Raw genomic sequence first — 13,457 nt, forward strand, 5'->3', positions numbered from 1 at the left:
GGGATCATTTGCAGATAAATGTCTAGCAGATACAGGATGAGGAAGACATTCATTGTGAGCTGATTTATATTTCTTGTTCAGGTAGATTATGTGACACATTGGTCGGTAGATATTCCCACACAGATAAACTGGAGATGCATGCTATAGATGCTAGAGAAAGGAGAAGAGAAAAAAATAAAATAAAAATCACAGTTTTATAAATGGAACATATATGGCTCTGTATGACTCATGTAAAGATCAGTGACTCAATACATTGCGAGATACCACATAGAAAATCTTCCTAATGTTATAGGGATAGCTCAACCAAAAATGTTAACTGTTGCAGTCTGTCAGTCATATAATGGAAGTCAATGACCACAATCTCCGACTGTCCTCTTATTTACAACACCTGGCGCATGATGGGTCAACATGCTCTGGCACATAGTTATATACACACAGATTCCTCATTAGTGACTGTTTCTATGGGTCATGACACGTAAGGTTTAAGGTCTATATAAGAGGTAAAAAGTTTTTTTTTTCTGCACCAACCTATCGTTTCATGTCTTGACACTTCAGTGTATCGTCACAAGCCGCAGTGTTTAATTTGTTTTTTTGACTCTCAAATCTTGGTGCCCACTGACTTCAATTACATGACAGACAGAATGCAACTGAGTTAATCTTTCTTTGTGTTCTACTGAAGAAAAAAGGGCACCTACGTCTTGGATGCCCTGGGCAGATAAAACAAATTTTTTTTGGGGGGGTGAACTATCCCTTTAACTCAATGTGCCTATCATATTAACATGATCAAAGTTTACATGTAATGAACAGTGTTTTAAAAAGCTGTTCTGGTCAATATTATTGTATTCTATTTTTAGTCTGTTTATTAAACTGAAACACTTATTTCAGTATTCTCTTTCTCCTTTCGTCTCTCTCATTTTCTGTCGCACATGTAGTTTAGTCCCTGCACAATCTCAGTGTTCCTTGAGCAGCCAGGAACCTTTGAGAACAAGGCCTTGAGGCAATAAAACTAAGCTTGTTCTATTTTTATCCTGCTTCAGGAATGATGCATTTCATGGTATAAAAACCGAACCGCCACTGTGTTTCTGCGACCAAGAACTGACAGTCACAGCCAAGATCCTGCTTTTCCTGCAAGCTCAGATGTTCAAAGTCAATATAAGTGGCTTTCAAAATGGAAAAAGGGAAAATTAACAAATAGGTAATGGTGGAGTACTCTTGAGATGTATGTAGGTTGCTAGGAGGGTCTCCAATGGTACTGACTGTCTCTACAAAAGAACTGAATGAATGAAGGGTGGTATCTGAGAACACTATTTTGAGAGAGAGCGAGCGTGCGAGAGGGAGAGAAAGTGAGAGAGAGAGCACTTTTTACAGCCCTTGGAGAGTGTCGACTTCATGCCTTCTGCAGGAGTAAAAAGACAGTGAGGGGAGGGAAGAGTTGGCTGCAGTTCCATTCCTGTCATAGCCATGGATGCTTCATTGTACTGCAAATTAAACGGCCTCCCTAAGCAATAACTACATCCATATTTAAACTCTAAACAGTGCTAGAAAAAAAAAAAATGCATTACACTATAAATCTCACTTGTTTATAAAAAAAAAGTGGGCCACAAGAATAATGATATAATTATAATTACACTCACGCATGCACACACTCTGCAGTTCAGTTTTTGTCTTTTTTTTTTTTTATAAAGACGTTTTGCATTTACTTTATCAAAATACACAAAAAAAACGTAAGTGCAATATTATAATTTTATATATAATATAAAAATAATAATAATTTTATATATAATAATAATAATAATAAAAAGGCTGTTCTCTCATGTTTATATAAAATAATATTAATGTTTTTTTTTTAACATTTAATAAAATCTGTAGGACACTTGACGGCATGCAATGAGTTCTATAAAAAAAAAAAAAAAAAAAAAAAAAAAAAAAAATCTTAACATGCATACTTGCACTTTCAGTCACTTTTCTATTTTTTATTATGCAGGGCATAATAAAAGTTCAGGGTCATTATTTAACCATACTGAAGGACGTGAGTGAATCCAAGCAGTGAGTTAAGAGAGGTTAAAATAATTTCCCCTCTGCAACCATCTCTCGCTGCAAGGCACGCCTTTACCGCCTGTCAAAAATATATTAGACCATCCTTAGTGATGAAAGCCATCGGCAAACAGAGGAATTCCCATATATGGCACATCGTTTCAACCCACTGTGTTCGCTTTGTAACAGAAGGCAAGTACATGAATGCAGGCAAAATCCCTAATGCACATGAATACATTTCTTTGCCAACAATTTGGATACCAAGCAGGAGTGAGACGCTCCAGCTATTTCAGACAATGCAGTTTTTTCTCCATAACCTACATATTCAAAACCACTCTACCTTCCCTCCTCCATACAAAGCAGACAACACAAGGTCACGCATAAGCTGACCCTCTACACAGCTGGAATACAGGCTTAATGCATTAGCAATTTGCTTATACAATTTGCTATACTAAAAAAATAAGTAATGAGAAGCTGTGCGCTACAGTTGTTTTACTAGATGTTTTCAGGCAAAGTCTGTCTTTTTATTGATTTTCCTACCTTAAACACGTTTATACAAAATTACTATTATTAATATTGTTGTTAAATTAATGCAACAAAACGCTCAAGTAATTTAACTTTAAATTTGTATAAATAAGCTGTTCCTACCTGTGCAGTCTCAAATGCTCAATTACACTTTCACACATTTGATCAAATATGAATAGAAAGCAGATTGCGTTCAATAAATTCAAAAGACAAAAACAGACCTTGCCTCGGCACGAGTAAGGGAAGTGCACAAACCACAATCGTTTGTAAACGCCCCTCAGATGCGATTATCAAAATGAGCCCATGTTTTGTTCTTGTAATCCATGTTTGGATTAAGGTTTGAATGCGTATGGCGCGACCACTGGCTGGTGTCAAATCAAAGCAATGAAAAACGTGTGAGAGGGAGACGGATGTGACTTTTTGGAGACGTGTTGTGTTACGACTATCTTTAGCCCCCAGTGAGACTCTGAGGCTTTTACTCATTATCCCTCCTTTTCCCTTCACTTTGATTTCCTTCACCAGTCTTCCCCTGAACGCAGAGTGTCACGCGAGGGCCGGGCCTGCCCCCTGTGGGAAGAGGTCAGTCTGAAATGTCGGTGGATGACGTGTTACCACAGGGACTAAGATGAACAGATTTGAAAAACTAATGAGGATAGCTAACATTTCTGTCAGCTTGTCACTGGCCCTGCCAATGTGAGCCTGAGATATAAAGCCCCCAGTGATTCGGCATGAAAAACATCTATCTGGAAAATAAAACACCACGAGAGACATGGCCTATTTATCGGTCATGAATACGGTGACCGCAAACAGACACGACAATGCAGATTTCGCGTGAAGTCCATCAATAAGACACCGGATATCCAGCTGTTTCGCATTTCCCCATTGAGGCAACACTTAACCTTGGACTCGAAGGAGTTTCACTCTTCGACTGAGCTTAAAATGTGATTCACAGTTGTGACTGCCCATACAAATGCAGTGATTCCCTGGCTGTGGCATTGTAAACCCAGCAGCCTTACTGCATTTGTCCTGCACTATAAAGTGTAAGTTTGACTCCTGTCTGACACATCACAAAAAAAATATGAAGCATAAAAGATAAAAGGGCTGTGACACGCTTGCTTGGATCAAGTAGTCAAGAGTCCCATATAAACGGTGATGGTACTGACTATCGATTAAAATGTATTTCGTCTTTACAACAGCTTCCATGTTGGAATCGGAATAGAATTTTTTTTCCCTTCAAGTGTGTACTAATTACTTGTGGAAGTGACAGCTTCCATTTTTTTTTTGTTTTGTGGGTGGCATGAGGCACTTTTAATTAGCCATTTGTAAAGCTATATATTACTTTTAAACCAGAAACTCGTCTAGTATCTGGTATTAGGATGTTTCAGGGAGTAGCTTGTCAATAAGGGAACTGACAGACATCCTACAAAACTAATGATCTAACAAATAAGGCTAAATATTTAAAAACTTCTGTTGCACAGAGCTATCGTAGTTCTCACAATATCTACAGATTATGCATAATAATGGAAACGTTGCTCACAGCAAGTGATTTGAAGTCTGACAGTAATTGTCTTGAAATCTGTTGAAGGCGGCGAATTTGTTACAAAAGCAATGCTTTGATGCGTATGAATTTAGAGATGCAACTTCTCTGCAGCACGTTCAAGCATGCTGTCAGCATACTAAAACCCTCTCAGAAAAGCAGAGTCCCTTAAATCATCCACTTTCAAACACAGCATCCTAAAATACGAAAGAAAAAACAGTGGTCGGCCATCATAATCGGTTAGGCCGTCTATCCTGACTCATCTCTACATTTCATTTAGTGTGGCAAAACACCTTACATTTTGTTTCATGTCATGACAAAAACAACAAAAGCAAGTCAGGAAGAGTGCACAAAATCAATTTGGGATCAGAATCGGTCTGTGCATTTCACCACAGACTTCTAACCACACGTCACCTAAAGAATCCCTTAAAGAGCTTCTTTGATTTGTTCAGGAAATATATCAACAAATGTCTTAATCAAAGACAACAAACCTACAATCACCAATCATGTGCTCTCTTCAAGATGTCATGGTAAACAAAAGAATAGCTAGTCTGGAAGAGTACAAATAATGTTCCATCATTTGTTTTGAAACAATTCCAGTATTTAAAATCTGCAACAGACGAGGGACAGTAATTGGCACTTTATGGAGCAGAAAACAGGTGCCTACCTCAATCAGTTTGTTGGCGTGCTCACGGAAAACTTGGGCATATTCCTTCACCTCCTTTTCATTACCATTCTTGGCAGCCTCGATCAATACCAGCAGTGGAACATTGGTCTCCAGAAAAGAGTCCGACACGTGGTCCATCACAGCCTTCCGCAGCTGAAATGATGAATACACAAACACACAAATCCTTAGCTAGTGTTTGATTACTCAGAGCACCTGGCTTTGGTATATACATTTTTAATACGCAATGTAAACAACATGCATCTAAAGAGAGACAGTCATGATAAGTCATTAAGCAAAAGGACGTAAAGTTTTTTTTACTGACACCTATAATTAAAACGATTGTGATTCTGTGCACTGTTTCAAGGTGAACAGACCTGTCTGCGCAGGTCACGGGTCTTCTTAGTCATCCTGTCGATGGCCATGTTCAGTGCATCGCTCTTCTCTTTATGTCCAGCCTGTGATAAAAACAAACAGGGGAAGAATATGCTCATTTAAACTTGTTATAGTTTGGCTCACTGGAGAAAAAAAAATGGCAGGTGGGAGTTAAAGCTGAGGACTGAAAGGACAAGACAAACTTATAAGATATGATGGATACGATGCATTTTCTACAGAGGAAGAAAAAAAAGAAAAAACAGCATGAGTCACTGGAATGGTTATAACCCCCTGTGGCAAACATTTCATTTCATTCTTGAAAACTTTGCAGGGGTTTAGGTTCTTTTACCCATCCTTTAGCGTTCATTGTTTCGTATGACTAACGTGACTTGTGGTACTGTCAGGAGGCACCCACCCACATTCTTTCACCGATACATTTTTCAGCTCAAAAAAATCCAGAGTTTTTGTCTGTCACTTTCTTGAGCAGGGTTTAAGCAGTCCGTGAAATAATTCATGTCACAAATAGCTCTCCTGCAGTGCAAAAACAGAAAAAAAAAAAACAACAAGAAAGGATGTAGGGCAAAGGCACACGTGAAGATTAGTTAAAACGCGATTCTTTAGAACCGGTGTCCGATTCATCCATCCCTAACCATTCAAGGATTACATTGTTAACCAGACATTTACATTTTTTAATTAAAACTCATTATGTTATGGGTCAGACAGCTTTTAACAACACACAAAGTTCAGAGGAAGGTAGGCAGGAGGAGTTAAGCCTGGTCAAGCAGAGTTCACATGTTCACAACCAACACAATGATTGTCGGAGATAAACCTGAGCAATTTACACACTTTGGAAGGCCTTCACTTGTCCAGCGCTTCCAAGTCAGGTTGGCTAGCATTGGGATAGCAGATCTCTCTCACATGCCCCAGACAAATTGCTCGTGTGCAGTGGATAGGTAAATCTCCAGCACAGGGAAAAGCCTGGGGGAAGGCCGTCACAGGGGCACAAGCAGCAAAAGCGTGACAGTCAATGAAATATGGCAGTGGCACTGGCAGTTTACCCCCCCCACATCATCACCCCATTGGGTGGTACACGATAGGAGGCAAGCAAATGCCATCGGCCTTAATCCCCTACTGATTATGTGCCAGTCGGATGAAAGCACTTGAGAACAACATAGGCTCTCCAGCGTAATAATGGTGAGGGACTGTCAATTTTAAATCACTAACCCACAGATGGGTTGCTCATTGTGTTGAACAAAAATTACCTAGATTAGCACAAATGGTACATTCATCCAGAGTGCAAGTAAGAAAGCTCGACGGATATTACCTATATGATCGCATGTTCCCCCAGAGGGTAAAATGGCTTGGATCACTCACTATTGATTTTGCTCCAAGCAGCTCCACTTAATTGGGCAGTCATTTGATTCCTCACACTAGTTTACGTGGTGTTTTCACACATATAGTTAATGATGTTCAGGTAGAGCTGTGCTTGCAGCATGAACAAATCTCCCCACAGACTTGTGAGGGGAAAAAAAAAAAAAAAAAAAGCATCTGTTAAAAAATAAATAAATAAAAGTAATATGACCTATGGAGAAAAGTGACAAACAAATAAATCATACACACACACAAAACGGCCTAGGTCACATTAGAAAGTGACCACCCCAAAAAAAGAAACGCAGATGTTCAAATTAAGCACAGTAGCTACAATGGCACAAATGCAATTTTAGCACAACCTACAGTCACAGTGTTCACAGACAAAAACAAAAATAAATGATAATAAGAGGAAACTATCCACTTGGAAAATTAACTAGACAGTCATATGATGAAAAAAAAAATATTTGTATAAGAGAGTTTGCATTTAGAAACAGACTGCAATCTGACATATTGCAAAAAGTTTTTTAACCCGACATGAGGTCCTAAGGAGAATTGATAGTGAAATTCTAAAAAGTCACGTAATGCAAAGATTCCAACTACAACAAACTAACAATTACACATAATAACAGGAATGATTTTTCACAGCAGGAGATCTGACATCTAGCAATAATTGTCTTGAAATTTACTAAAAGCAGTGCTGCATCATTTTAAAAGGGACGATTTTAGAACATCTCTATCCAACGTCTCGAATTATAAGTCGCTGAGCTTATATATGAGATATATAAAAACATGTTAATAAAAATATTAAACAAATGAATTAAAACAGTATCCATGTAAAAAAAAAAAAAAAAAAAAACTAAATATGTTCTGATTTGCTAATACACATCCCTTCGCATGTTTAGCCAGTAAGATTTACAGGCTCTCATCCAACATATCAGGCTTCATTTTATAAAAATAAAAAAAAAAGCGTAATAAAATAATTTTATTAAATTATATTCAGCAAATGCACCAAAAGATAAAGGAGCAGAGAAAAATGCAGATAACAGCTACATGTTTGGTGAAATCTCTTGTCAGGCTTTGCAGTGTGAATGCTCTATTAAGCCACCACAGATCGACAGGAGTATAAAAGGTCTCTGTGACGTCGGTTTGCTTGTGACGTGTTTCGTGTTGAAAACCTGAACAAGCGAAAGGAAGAGAGTGAAAGGAACAATCTGACTGCTAGACATCGCATATCAAATTAAGTATAAGCTTCCTGTTCCCACTTAATTATTGTAAATTCATTCATCAATACTAAAGACACAAACCATTTGAAAATGACCTACAGTGTGTTTTAAGGTACTACTAAAAAGAAATAACTTCATCATAAACAGATACATAATACAGAGAGATAATATATGGTCAAAATATGGAACCTGACCAGACAGGAAGCAGACGAGGAGACTTAATGTAATTGTTAATTTCGGCTGTGAACTGCCGCAACACGTTGCAGTTATCAATATTCTGACTGTGACGAACCAGAGGAGAAAAAAAAAAAAAAAAGGTGCGTTGAATCAAACGCTAAAGCAAGTGAGGGAGTGAGCGAGCCAGGGAACGAACCAAAGCACGCATGAGAGAGAGAGAGAGAGAGAGAGAGAGAGAGAGAGAGAGAGAGAGAGAGAGAGAGAGAGAGAGAGAGAGAGAGAGAGAGAGAGAGAGAGAGAGAGAGAGAGAGAGAGAGAGAGAGAGAGAGAGAGAGAGAGAGAGAGAGCTGCACTGATGATCGACGCCAGCCTGCCACCACTCTGTAGCAGTGAGTGGCTGCAACAAAAGCACAGAATAACATCTCAGCTCCTCTCCTCTGCTTTTTCCCCTCACTGCATCTCCTCTTCCTCGGTGCAGAGAACTCCACACAACACAGCAGAGCCACACGGAACTGTCGTCGCAAGTACAGCCACTGCCTGCCATCAACAAGTTAGGGATGAAGGACCTCAAGCAACGAAAGAGGAATGCGTGATCTTCAATTAACCAATTGAGCTGACATCATTGCGGTGGAAAAGGAAAAAGGCAGCTAAGGGACGGAGGGATCTGCTCAGCGGTGCTGCTTTGGATGCAAATCATCAACTTCGAATTTAAGGATTCTTGGAAGGCAAATAATGCTGGTCTTTTCTTAATCTAGGAATTGAATAGCTGGACTGACAAAAGAACAGACTGGGGGAAAAAAAAGAGGGAAAAATCAGCATCCCAGGACATGGAATTCCTGAATTTGGTTCAACTGGGGGGGCTCAGCACTTCTTTATTTCTGAAGAGCTTGATTCCTTTTGTATTTACCCAAAAGGTTTTTTTCCCTTTGGATTTTTCTTCCATCTGGCTGCACCAAAAGTCTGTGGAAAAAGACAGTTGAATGCAGCCTCCGATGTACACAAAAGAATGGGTAAGTTAGCCCTTTTATTCACAGAGTCTGGACCTGAATAGGCAATGTAGTGAATAAGGAGGGGGACAGTGGCTGGCAGGGATATCTAAAAACATATTTAAAAACTGCTTTCCTTTTTTATTTAGACTTCTAATATTTAACAAGCAGTAATTTACAGCAGGAAAAGGGGGGGAAAGATTACTACCTACAAGCTTAAATAAGGACTAAAAAATGTTTTTACGCAAATTGGGATGGGGGAAAATAACAATAAACTGCATCCCAGGGGGAAAAAAAATTAATGAAACCTGTGCATAAAATGTTAATTCTGCAATTCAAACATACGGACGAATAATTTATGCATTTAAAAGGACTGAAGTAAACATAACTATCAGTGCAAGTCATTGAACATTCCCCTTAAACATTGATTAATATTCTTGGATCAACAAGCAGATCGCTTTGACTATGTTGACAAATACAGACAGTGTGTGTGCATGACAAATGGAGAAAAAAATGTTTCTGTGTACTGCAGAGATTAGATTTCCCTCCCCCCGGTTTATTTTCTTATCTTTAAACCCACCCAGGTTTCCATTCAAGGTGGCCATTGGTGGGACAAGCACCAGCGGCACTTTGTGTGATCAGCATGCTACTGTGCCTCCCTCCTGTGTCATGCACAACCTGCCCCCAGAAATGCCGATGTGAAGACCTGCAGTTTTACTGCGACACACAGGGGCTCCTGGCGCCCCCAGACGGTGTGGATAAAGGGGCCCTTGGACTTTCGCTCAGACACAACAGCATCAGCGAGCTCAGCTCAGACCAGTTCTTTGGCTTCACCCAGCTCACTTGGCTTCACCTGGACCACAACCAAATAACCACCGTGCATGAGGATGCCTTCCAGGGGCTGTACAAGCTCAAGGACCTTAACCTGAGCTCAAACCGCATCACCAAGCTGCCAAACACAACCTTCATCCACCTCATCAACCTGCAGATCTTGGATCTCTCCTTCAACCAGATGACAGCTCTGGAGCCTGAGCTCTTTCACGGGCTCCGGAAGCTCCAGATCCTACACCTGCGGTCAAACTCGCTGCGCACGACGCCTGTGCGGGCCTTCTGGGACTGCCGGAGCCTGGAATACCTTGGCCTGAGCAACAACCGGCTCCGTAGCCTGGCCCGGAACGGCTTCGCCGGGTTAATTAAGCTGCGGGAGCTCCATTTGGAACACAATCACTTGACCAAGATTAACTTGGCGCACTTCCCTCGTCTGGTCGCCCTCCAGTTCCTTTATCTTCAGTGGAACAAGATCAACAATTTAACATGCACCATGGAATGGAAATGGACAACTCTGGAGAAACTGGATCTCACTGGGAACGAGATACGTGTACTCACCCCCGATGTGTTTGAAACTTTGCCCAACCTCAAGATCCTGCTGCTGGATAACAACAAACTGTCCAGTCTCGACACACAAACCATGGATATGTGGAAATCCCTAAATGCGATTGGGCTGTCGAGCAACCTATGGGAATGTACCAAACGGATCTGCAATTTGGCCACTTGGCTGAGCACCTTTAAGGGTCGATGGGAGCATTCTATCCTCTGTTACAGCCCTGAGTACGCACAGGGCGAGGAAATACTGGATGCCGTTTACGGATTCCAACTTTGCCAAAATTTCTCGGCCCCGGTCGTACTGACTAGTAGCAGCACGGAGGCCACGCTCCCAGAGATCACAAGCTCTCTCTTTGGAAATATGCAGACCCCTACGCAAGACTTCTATGCAGAGGATTTTGGGAGCTTTACGATTGTCACCACTACTACCACCACGACCCAACCCCCACGCACTGCCCTCGCTACTACCATGACGGTGGAGGGGGCAGATGTTACAGAGGACTACTCTGCGATGGACAACACCGTGCTGACCCAGAGGGTCATAATTGGCACCATGGCTCTGTTGTTTTCCTTCTTTCTCATCATTTTTGTAGTGTACATATCAAGAAAATGCTGCCCTCCCACTCTGAGGCGTATCCGCCATTGCTCGGCCATTCAGAACCGACGACAGATGAGGACCCAGCAGAGGCAGCCAATGGCGGACCTGGCCACACAGGTGCCCTATAACGAGTACGAGCCCAGTCACGAGGAGGGTGCACTTGTGATCATCAATGGCTACGGGCAGTGCAAATGTCAGCAACTGCCTTACAAAGAGTGTGAAGTATAAACTCTATTTATTCCTGCAGTTTCTGGGTTTAACCATTTGTCCATTTCAAAAAAGATACAGGGTTTGCTTTTGGACTTTTTTTCCCCTTTTCAGTTTGTATGAAGGAGGAGTATTTCTTTAAAATTGTTAGCTTTGGAAATCTAGAAAGCTTGAGATGACTGGGATGAATTTGAAAAGAGGATATATAGAAAAATCCACAAGTTTATTTTTGTAATACAAATGCAAAGGTTCATATCTAGCTGGGGCAATCAATCTCAGCAGAGAAAGTTCGGATGCGTCACCGCATCACCAGTTTGTGTACTATGTATTCTGCAGCACAGAGGAGATGAGAAATCTATAGCCAAACCGCCTGGAACCCTGTGCTAAAGAAAACAGTTTATAAAATGACATATCTTCTGATAAATGGTGATATTTTATTTCATGGAAAAATAGTGTTACATATGCTGAGCAGTGCAAATTGAAAAGGATTTAAAAAAACAAACAAAAAAAAAAAAAAAAAAAAACTATACTTTTGGTGCACGTTAGCAACACTATAGATCTCACTCACATATTCACTTTTGGGGAGAGGAAACCAAAAAAAAAAAAAAAGAAAGAAAAACATCAGATGGACACAAAGCATATTTTTTAAGATCACATTTTCTAAATTGAAAACAAGTACCGTTACAAATTGAGCCACATAATGAAATTTAGTTTTGAACAGGGAATTCAACCCACTCAACATTATTTGGCTTCCTCATGTGGCAGAAATGATCGTTACACTTTGATCAAGTCTTAAATCTGAACTAATGAGAACACTTAACTGCCTTCCCGTTTCTGCATTTGGTTAAATTCAATAAACTCTGTCGGCTTCCTTGAAATCTTAAAGCCTAGCACTTTGTGTGAAAAGGTTAATGTCCAATATGGCTTTGCACTGGTTCTAACAAAATGTCCGAACAAGCTCCCTCTTTTATGCCTTCAGCAGGGATTTACTAAATGTTAAACAGAGGCAATTGCTCAATTATCATTGTGCATATATCCTTACATAAGATAGCTCCAAACACTGACATCCTCACTGTGATAGAACAATGCTGCTTAGATCACTGCATCATTAATTAATGGTAGAGACCATCAAAGGATGCTAGACGACGAAGCAAACACCAGCGAGAACAACTTCCTAGGGAGAGGGGAAGAGCTAGAAAAAGAAGGCATGCAGAGGACACTGACAATTGCCTCCTAAAAATACACGCGTACGCTTGCCGTCGCTCTGTTCGAATGCAGCAAAGAGCATAACCATACCTGACAGCTTCAACATTGAGTCAATTAAGCCTGGGGAAAATGAATCTAATATTCTGTCACCCAAAACCTCTGCCCTGCAAGTTTCAGCTGCCTCAGCCAATACTTAAAAATGGAAAAAGTTATCACTTCACGGTCTTGCTCCTTTCAACCCATAAAGACAAAAATGGGCTTTTTTCATCTGTGCAATACATACATAGAGGTTCACACCAAGGACACTAAAGAAACAGAAACAGAGGAAAAACTGAACTAAAGCATAGCGCAGCTCTCAGGAGAGCATGCAGAAGACGGCGGGAGGCTGGGTCAGGAGATATTTGTATGCAGCACCGAGAGGACAGACATTAGCATCAAACTAAAGAAGCCGCTGCTGCAGTAGCTCTTTGTGTTGCAATCAGGAGCTGGGGGCAGGGATGCACAAGGGGGTACAGGGAACACAAACACTGGTTAGCATCTAATTGAAGTCAATGAGCATCTTAGGAACCACAGAGTGAGGCTAAATCAGGGTACAGAAACCATTAGCTGAATGACAAAACGGTGACTGACAAGAGCCTGGAAAAGAGCTGGAAAGCTCTGAACGCCACCCTGGTTATGCTGCAGTGAGGTATATTGCTCATTGCTTTAAAAAAAAAAAAAAAAAAAAAAAAAAAAAAAAAAAAAAAAAAAAAAAGGGGCATTGCCAGGCAGAGGTTTTTGGTGAAAAGCTCAATTTGAGAAACAGGCATCTGTATAAAAGCCCATTTTTTGGTCACCTGCCTAATGGTATTTAAAAAAAAAATAAAAAATCTTTAGTCATCATATGCTGAGATTAAACATGCCTGAAGAGACTGATTAAAACTATCCTCTAGAGGGTGCTGTGAAGTATCATGAGTGAGGAATGGCTGCTAAAATTCTTTCACCAAACTACAACCCTGCAAAACACAATTTTATGTTGGTAAAGGCAAACAGAAAGGCAATGTCTGTCTGTGTAGCTGGTAAATAACATTCCAAAATGCATTTTTCAAATGCAGTTGGACTGAGAGGAAAACCTACAGCTAACATTCACTGAAGAACCTTTATCAATGGTGTTGCTTTGTTTTGAATTTGA

The 13,457-nt window shown here is 40.4% G+C and overlaps 2 protein-coding genes across 2 annotated transcripts in view; one reads left to right on the forward strand and one right to left on the reverse strand.

Moving 5' to 3' along the window:
* The window catches only part of ctnna1 (catenin (cadherin-associated protein), alpha 1), a 79,492-nt gene that overhangs the window by 32,226 nt on the left and 33,809 nt on the right, over window positions 1–13,457 (reverse strand). The window contains exons 8-9 of the mRNA XM_043256799.1: window positions 5,138–5,218; window positions 4,764–4,916 (exon numbers count right to left, since the gene is read on the reverse strand). Of these exons, the coding sequence (XP_043112734.1) occupies window positions 4,764–4,916; window positions 5,138–5,218 (234 nt within the window). The remainder of the gene's footprint in view (window positions 1–4,763; window positions 4,917–5,137; window positions 5,219–13,457) is intronic.
* LOC122357420 (leucine-rich repeat transmembrane neuronal protein 2-like) lies at window positions 8,278–11,965 on the forward strand. Its single transcript, XM_043256800.1, has 2 exons — window positions 8,278–8,916; window positions 9,477–11,965. The coding sequence occupies exons 1-2, from the start codon at window positions 8,913–8,915 to the stop codon at window positions 11,099–11,101; spliced, it is 1,629 nt and encodes a 542-aa protein (XP_043112735.1). The 5' UTR covers window positions 8,278–8,912; the 3' UTR covers window positions 11,102–11,965.

This window comes from Puntigrus tetrazona, chromosome 14 (assembly GCF_018831695.1).
Source record: "Puntigrus tetrazona isolate hp1 chromosome 14, ASM1883169v1, whole genome shotgun sequence".
NCBI lineage: Eukaryota > Metazoa > Chordata > Actinopteri > Cypriniformes > Cyprinidae > Puntigrus > Puntigrus tetrazona.